Genomic DNA, 8,703 nt, shown 5'->3' on the forward strand with positions numbered 1-8,703 from the left:
TTCTGGACAACTTCCCTCAGATCTCTGTCTGAAGAGGTTGTGAGGAGAGGAGTTTGGGAACAAGAGAATGAAAGATCAGTAGGGATTCACAGAAAGATAGTGCACCACTCCCTTAGCACTGACCCTCCGACCGTGCACCACTCCTTCAGCACTGACCCTCCAACAGTGCAGCATTCCCTCAGCACTGACCCTCCAACTGTGCGGCACTCCCTCAGCACGTACCCTCTGACAGTACAGCGCTCCCTCAGCACTTACCCTCCAATAGTGCAGCCATCCCTCAGCACTGACCCTCCGACAGTGCAGCACTTCCTCAGTACAGACCCTCCGACAGTGCGGCACTCCTTCAATACAGACTCTCCGACAGTACAGCACTCCCTCGGCACTTACCCTCCGACAGTGCAGCCATCCCTCAGCACTGATCCTCCAACAGTGCAGCACTCCCACAGTACAGACCCCCCAACAGTTCGGCACCCCCTCAGTTGTGACACTCCAACAAAGCCACTATCCCTCAGTACTGACCCTCACACCTCTCATTTACACCTATTTTAAAACTCTATCACTCCTTTGCCACCAATTGTCACTTGCCTTTGTGTTTTATTCTGGGCGCCTCACTGTTTGTTCGACTCATTCCGCTCTTCACCCCGTGTTGACCCCACAAAACCTTCATTTCCCAAATGTGTTCAGTTGTGAAGCAGTGTCCTGCCCTGAAACATTAAATCTGTTTCTCTCCCTGCCCATAGGCTGCAGAGCTGCTGGGATTTCTCCAGCAGTCTCTGTGTGATTCCTGATGTGTGTTTGCTGCTCTGAGACTGACTTCTAACAGAGCTGGGGCCACGGGGGCATGCTGTGTTAACATCAGGCTGGGCCTAGTTATTAGGCTTCGCACTGAGAGCCACGCCCCCCTCTCAGCGAAGTCTAATTGACCATGTCTAACTGAGCTGGGGAAGGGGGAATGTGCTGTGTTAATGTTGGGGCTGGGCCTAGTTCTCAGGCTGGGTGCCAGACTCTCCTGTCAGAGAGGCCTAATTGACCGTGTCTAACTGAGCTGTAGCAGGGAAGGCAGGCACTGTGCTAATGTCAGAGCTGGGCCTAATTTCCAGGCTCTGTGCTAGGAGCCACACTATCATGACAGAGAGTCCTAATTGACTGTGTATGTGTTTTTGCAGAGCAGGATGTTGGCACAAACGCCGCTGCTCATCGGTTTGCTGTGCCACGTGATGTTCCAGGAGGCAGTGACCTCACCGATGGAGGTAGAGAGCAGGTCAGCATTCTCTGCGGCCCGCACCAGCAGCATGGTGGGGGGGCCTCACATGGCAGTAACCTTCGACAAGCTCTACGTGAACATCGGCCATGACTTCGACCCCAGCACAGGCCTGTTCACCTGCCGTGTGCCCGGGGCTTATTACTTCTCCTTCACAGTGGGTAAGTTCCCCAGGAAGAGCCTGTCAGTGATGCTGATGAAAAACAGGCGGGAGGTACAGGTCATTGTCTACGACGAGCACCATCGGCAGGAACGGAAAGTGCAGAGTCAGAGTGCCATGCTGCAGCTAGAACATGGTGACACTGTCTGGCTGCGTTTACACGGTGACCCTAAGTACGCCCTCTACAGCAACACAGGGCCCTACACCACCTTCAATGGCTACCTCATCTATCCAGAGACTCCCTTTTCCCCCTTCTCCTCTGAGACAGTTGACACCTCTGGGCAGTCCATGACCCCTCGCCAACTGAAGGCTTGGCACCATGGCATGGAGGGAGGTAACAGCCTGGAGCTAGGCCTTGCCCCCCTACCAGGCCAGGAACAGCTGACCGCCAGCCTGGGCAAGCAGCAGGATCCACGCTCAGCCTTCTCCGCTGCCCGGAGCCAGAGCCTGGTGGGCGAGGACGGAGACAGGTACAAGCGGCAGGCCGTGCCATTTGACACTGAGTTTGTCAACATCGGCGGAGATTTCAACACGTCCCTGGGCATCTTCACTTGCCGTGTGTCCGGGGCCTATTACTTCTCCTTTAACATCGGCAAGTTGCCTTATAAGACCATGTCGGTCAAGCTGATGAAGAACGACGATGAAGTACAGGCGATGGTCTACGATGACAGTCACTCCAAACGGAGAGAGATGCAGAGTCAGAGCGTGATGCTTTCCCTGACCGAAGGGGACCACATCTGGCTCTACAGCTACCAGCATGATGGCTACGGGGCCTACAGTAACCATGGCAAATACATCACCTTCACCGGCTTCCTCGTCTACCCCGATCAGCAGGCAGTCAACTGTCAGTCAGAGCCCAAGACAAACAAACTGTGATCACACAACCTGCGCTACAAAGCTTCAGGCGGCTGAACAGCTTGTACTTAATGTGTATTAACAAACCCCTGTGTTACCCTGTAAATGTATCATGGTGTCCTTGTACGAATGTCGGTCTAAAAACCTCTGGAAATATAGTTGCGAAAATCTCACAAGTATTTCGTTGTAACGAATGCCTGGCATGTGTGGTTTCATCGGCACCGGGATTCGGAGTGTGAGGGCTGTGGGGGGGATGGCGATGTAAAACCCTGATACACCATGGTGTCTCCACTGTGACTGTGGGAATGCACTGATGTTGAAGCCCCGCTCCTCACCCAGCCACCCCACAGAGATCCAAGTGTTGATTTCATCAGTAAAATGGTCAATTAATTCCCTTTGCAGCACAACCTGAAATAAAAGAGACTTTCTTTAAGGAGCGCAAAATGATCCATTTGTTATAAACAAAACACTATTCTTATATAAAGTGGTAAAACCTGGTTAATATCTAAACTACGATCCAGAATTAGAACTGAACCCACCTAATCCCGAACACAGACACAGTCACACAACACTAAAAGACAGCAGTCTCCGCAGAGATCATCGTTTTAATAAAGGCAGTGTCTGCTCGCATCGGAACTGCGGGCTGACTGCGTCTGTGTGTTTACTTGGAAATGCATGTCCACACAGTTCCAGATCCCTACACCATTGTGTCACATACGCAGTCTGTGCAAGGAAGAAGCATGACATTGAACGGGGAATCCAACAGTGCCAGGGAGGAGGAGAGAGAACGGACTGGACGGGTTAGGAGAATATTTGGCGGAGGGTGGATACAGACAATAGAGGGGAGAGAATGGACAGGGAGGGGAGAAAAAGAACTGTTGGGGAAAATGGACTGTTGGGGGGTGGGGCAAGATCAGACTGAAGGGGAGTGAATGAGTCTGGAAGGAGAATTGACTGAGGGGAAAGAATGAAACTGGAGGGAGATCCAACTGCGGGTGGGGGGAGAGGGGAGAGAATTGACTGGTGGGGGGGAGAATGGACTTGGGGGAGAACAGACCGAGGGGAGAGAACGGACTGGGGGAGAGAATGGATTGGGGGAGAACAGACTTGAGGAGAGAATGGACTCGGGGAGACAGCGGATGGGAGTAGGATGGGGGAGGGTGGGGCGGGGGGGGGCGGGGGGGCTTGGGGGGAGAGAATATTTGGGTCTGGGATCAGGCAGAATGGATGTGGCTGGGGGAGGGGAGAGAATGGATGGGACTGATTCCCCACCCCACTGACCCTTCCTTTCCTCCTCCATATTGGCCTGATCGAACCCTTCCCCCCATAACCCACTCAGATCTCTCCTCCCTCCCTGTTCCTTTCACAGCACCCCTCCCCATTCATGGTTGCATGTGATGGGTTGGGGGTAGCACACATGATCCGTGATGTCAGCAATCACAGTATTTAATAAAAAGACAGAAGGTTGACCCAAGGTCTGAAATGAAAGGATTGAATTTGCTGCGTTCTCATGGTCCACTGGCTTTCCTGTTGATGAAATCGAATTGCTGACCGCCAAAGGCTGATGGAAAACCTTTAGTTCAGATTAAAATTAAATTGGATCCACAAATGGACAGCGACCACAGTTCACGTTCTGGGAGACTTGTAATTCTTGTGCTTTCTTCCTAACTGAGGCTCTCGGTCTGTAAAATAGGAAAGCCAATTCCAGAGAGGGCTCCATTACCATGGAGGCCCCATAGTCATTTGCAAAGTACGTTTTTCCAGCAATTGAGGGCCATAAACTCCATCAATTATCTTCCTAAAAACTTTGCTTAGCTTTTCTCCAAAATCACGTGACCTTCTGTAACCAGCAGGTAAACCACTGCACACATGAAACTGTTGGCTTCATTTCCAAGAAACTACATGATGACTACTTTCCAGTCAGAAAATGTCCAGTTCCATGTTTTCAAGTTTTTCACCCAATCCACACAATTATAAATGAGCACAGTCAACCACCACACTGGTTAAAAAGAAACAAACTGTTGAAGAAAGGTGGAGATTGAGAAACATTGACAACATTCTCAGCGGGTTGAGCCTGGGACTGAATCCGAGCTGGCATAGCAAGGCACAACAAAATTCAGCGACACAGCTGAGTACAGAGCTGGGGATGGAGGGATATTTTAGCAGGAGCTGTGCCCATTGTTTCCCAGCACTGCTCCCTGTGACCTTTCTGATCATCAATGAGAGCAAGGGCACTCAGTCAGTGACTCACTGACCTTGACATGCTCCCAGCTCAGAAATCACCAAAAGCTGCCCAACTCATCCCCAGTCCACATTCCCCCCCAACCTGTCCAAACTCTCCCCCAAGCCCAGACTACACTCCTAGCCCAGACACACCAAGGCCCAGACCTCCCAAAGCCCAGACTCCCCTTTAGCCCAGACATCCCTAGCCCATTCACCCCCAGTCCAGATTCCCATGGCCCAGACTCTGATCCAGCAACCACCGTGCTCAGATACTCCCTGAACCCAGAACCATTGGACCTAGACTGCCCTTGCCCAGCCTCCCCAGCCCAGTCTCCCCTTGCCCATACTTCCCCTGCCCAGTTTCCCCAGTTGCCCCTAGGCCCAGTCTCTCCCAGACAAAGTCTCCCCATGCTCAGGCTACCAGTGCACAGTCTGCCACCTGCCCTGTCTCCCCCGGCCATGCTTTCCCTACCAAATCTCTCCCTCTTCAGCCTCCACCAACAGTCTCTCCAGGCCCATACTTCCTCTGCCCAGTCTCCCCCAAGCCCAGTCATCCCCAGGCCCATTATCCCCCTGCCTATATATCCCAGGCCTAGTCTGCCCCTGCCCAGTCTCCCCCAGACCCAGTCTCACCCAGGCTGTGTTGAGTCCTGACGATGACTGATGGGCCCAGTTCAGGGAGTGATGATATTTGTCCTCACACTGCTGTGAGTAAACTCGGGGCTCTCTCCCTCCGATCTCCCTGGCAGTGATTCCAGAACTTTCCAACGGCCCCTGAACGTCCTCCAGCCCCTGCATTTCAATCTCCCTGCTGAGTAGGAAGCTGGTTAATCGCCCCCAGCAACATCTGACCCTGAATCCTTTGCATTTTAGTAATAATTTGCACCTGCTCCATAACATTTCACCAATGCTCCCACACCCAAAGCCCGAAATCACTGAACTCCATTTGTTTTGGAATGAAAGTCCCATTGTCATGGTAATGATAGCTGTATCTTTGGTCAAATTTTGCATTGTTAATAGTTTCATTCCTGCCTGGCTCCAGCTCTCTCATGTCCCAGGGGCTCCTTAGCTTTAATCACTTACATCTTCACATTCACTGATATCAGATCTATAGTGATTTCTATTTGTTCCACTATACTTTCAACTAATCATTAGCTTCTCCCAGCAAGGGGAAACCAGGCCTTTGAAACAATCTCTCTCTCTTTCTCAATAAAGTCCAATCTCTCAGTGCCTCTGCTGCTGTTGTAGTGGCTCATGACAATAGACCATCGCCCTGAATGACTTCCATACATTTTAAATGAGACACATATTTTTCCACAACTTGAGCAACAAGCCAAACAAAAAAGGCTGAAGTCCTGAGAATGACTGACTGCTGGAAATCCCTTGTGACTCATTGAATGTCACACCCATAGAGTGTCAAGGAAACCTTAAATAGAGATTTAAAAGGAAGATGGAGTGCATCACCTCCTGCGAATTATATGACAGACCATGGGCATGAGTTGAACGACATTTTTGTGTCTTACTGTCTCAAGATTGCACAAGAACTGGGGATAAGACTGCCTCCAACCCTAGTCTCAGTGTTTTAGTGCACTGTAAAGTCACAGTTTGAGGCCAATTATTGGACACCCATTTGCTGCAAGTAAAGAATGCCTCTCTCTCTCTTTTATCGTTGATGCTGGAAACCAAGCTAGCCAGTGTATTGCTGGTTGAAAAGGAAACAGGAGAAATGCCAGTCAACTAAATGTGAAGCCAAGAATCTGGAAATTAACTGCTTCAGTGCCAACCTCAGTGATACCAGTGTCACCCAATATAATAGCCATAACACTCTGTCATCCCCATTTCATGAAATGCAGAACCTGATTTGTATATCTTTTGAAACATTATCCTTCCAGTTGACGTAATGTGTACATTTGTGCGTCACATTTTGTTATTTTTCTCATATCTAATAGCCAATAAACTCATCCTTTGTGTTAAGAAAGCCTAGTTAATTTGGCTCCTTTTAAAACATGAAATCACATAGAGTCATAGAGCCATATAGCACAGAAACAGACCCTTTGGTCCAACCAGTCCATGCTGAACATGATCCCAAACTAAACTAGTTCCACCTGCCTGCTCCTGGCCCATATCCCTCCAAACCCTTCCTGTTCATGTACCCATCCAAATGTCTTTTAAATATTGTAAATATTGTAATTGTACCCGCATCCAACATTTCTTCAGGAAGTTCATTCCACCCGCAAACCTCTCTCTGTGCAAAAAATTTGCCTCTTATGTCTTCTTTACATCTCTCTCGTCTCACCTCAAACTATGCCCCCTTGTCTTGAAATTCCCCATCTTTGGAAAAGACAATTACCATCAACTCTATCCATACCCCTCATTATTTTATAAATTTTTATCAGGTCACCTCTCAACCTCCAACACTCCAGTGAAAAAAGTCCCAGCCTAGCCAGCTTTTCCTTATAATGCAAACCTTCCATACCCAGCAACATCCTGGTGAATCTCTTTTGAACCCTCTCCAGCTTGATAATTTCCTTCCAGAACTGGACACAGTATTCCAGAAGAGGCCTCACCAATGTCGTGTACAACCTCAACACAATGTCCCAACTCCTATTGTCAGAGGACATGGATGAGGAAGAGAAATTCTTGAGAGAAGGGTCTGGAATATAAATGCCTCCCAAGGGACAGTTTGTACCAAGGGTCAAGTTAGATCAGAGTTTGACAGAAAAGAGAGACACAGGGAGAAAGATAAACAAAGCCATCACAAGATCCCTCAACAGATGAGGAACACGACAGTCACTCAGATATTACTGTCCAGGGAATGAAGGTGCAGCTACTCCATGGTGTGTGGGGGCCTGGGGTTATAAAGGGCTGAGGGACAGGGACCTATAATTTCAACTTTTGAAAAGAGAAAAAGAAACCCTTTCACCTTTTTATTACCAACAGGAGTTGACCAATGTGCTTTTCCCTCTGTTCCATTACCACCGAGAATGATTTGATGGTCTCACTGGTTTTATTTCATCCAATCTGCTGGATTTCCAGGAAAAATGAATGCAAGTGGTTAAAGAACAAGATCCAGACAGGATGAAGGGAATTTGAACTCTGCCATTACGGAAATTTATTTTCTCTGCAGGGTTTTGCTGACGCTTCATGCTTTTGCCAGTAGAGGGGAGCAACGTACTGTAGACATGCACAGTAACAATGTATTGCAGAAATACATAGTAGTTATAAACTGTCAAAATAGGCTGTAACAATGTACTGTAGAAATGACCAGTAATTACTGACTGTAGAATTGGATTGTAACACTGTAAAGTCACAAAGGACAGTAATTACAGACTGTAGAAACGGAACGTAACAATGGGTGAATGAATGTTCCCTCACTCAGGAAGTGTCCCTCACTGAGGTGTGAGTGTTCCCTCACTGGGAGGGAATGATCTGGATGAACATGTTTTGTTGTGAGCTGGTGATGGTGAAGAGTTTGGATTTGAGATGAAAGGCGGCTGTACTGGGAGAAGATTGAGATTTGTGGAAGCTGAAGCCGAGGTGTCTCAGGTAAAGATGGGCTGCATTATCTCTCAGCAGACAACAGTAATCCTGGAGGGTGTGTATATGGGACATTCTGTAGGAGTTGTTTATGACCAGTATAACCCCAGTACCTGATAGAGTCTAGTTTCTTCTCATTGATTCCTGTACTGTTGGGAGTGGGTCGAATCAAATTGATCAGGTATAGTAAGTCACTGGGTCACAGCAGACTGGGATCTGAGAGATCAACAATTAGGCATACTCCCAGTCAGATCCTGGATCAGTGGAGACACCAGCAAGCAGAAGAGATCTCCCCAGAGCTGCCTGTTTTCCTGATCACTGGTGTGACCTCGATGTGCCACATAGACTGAGGCCAGCAGCAGTTGCTCAAAGGTGTCCATTTCAAAGGTATCTCCCAAACTCAAAGTCTCATCCAGTCTTTTCCGGAGAGCAGCAGGGCTCTTTGGGAGCTGGGAGTTTACAATCTCCAGGAAGATGCAAGCTGGACGTGTTGATGCTAACTCCTCATCCATCAGACTGATCGTGTTCTTCTCATCAATGTTCAGACCACCAGACAGGAACTAAGGAAATAAACACACAGGTGGGCAAACATCACCCTCCAAACACCATCCTCATCTCCCCCTGCATCATCCCTCACCCTCCAAACACCATCCTCATCTCCCTCGGC

The 8,703-nt window shown here is 48.9% G+C and overlaps 1 protein-coding gene across 1 annotated transcript; it reads left to right on the forward strand.

Moving 5' to 3' along the window:
- The first annotated feature begins 1,185 nt into the window (after nucleotides 1–1,185).
- On the forward strand, nucleotides 1,186–2,709 carry LOC125482107 (complement C1q tumor necrosis factor-related protein 4-like). The gene has a single exon (XM_048594105.1). The coding sequence runs from the start codon at nucleotides 1,218–1,220 to the stop codon at nucleotides 2,295–2,297; it is 1,080 nt and encodes a 359-aa protein (XP_048450062.1). The 5' UTR covers nucleotides 1,186–1,217; the 3' UTR covers nucleotides 2,298–2,709.
- The last annotated feature ends 5,994 nt before the right edge of the window (nucleotides 2,710–8,703 follow it).

The sequence above is a fragment of the Rhincodon typus genome, unplaced genomic scaffold, assembly GCF_021869965.1.
Source record: "Rhincodon typus isolate 14 unplaced genomic scaffold, sRhiTyp1.1 hic_rhity00005975, whole genome shotgun sequence".
In the NCBI taxonomy this organism is placed as follows: Eukaryota; Metazoa; Chordata; class Chondrichthyes; order Orectolobiformes; family Rhincodontidae; genus Rhincodon; species Rhincodon typus.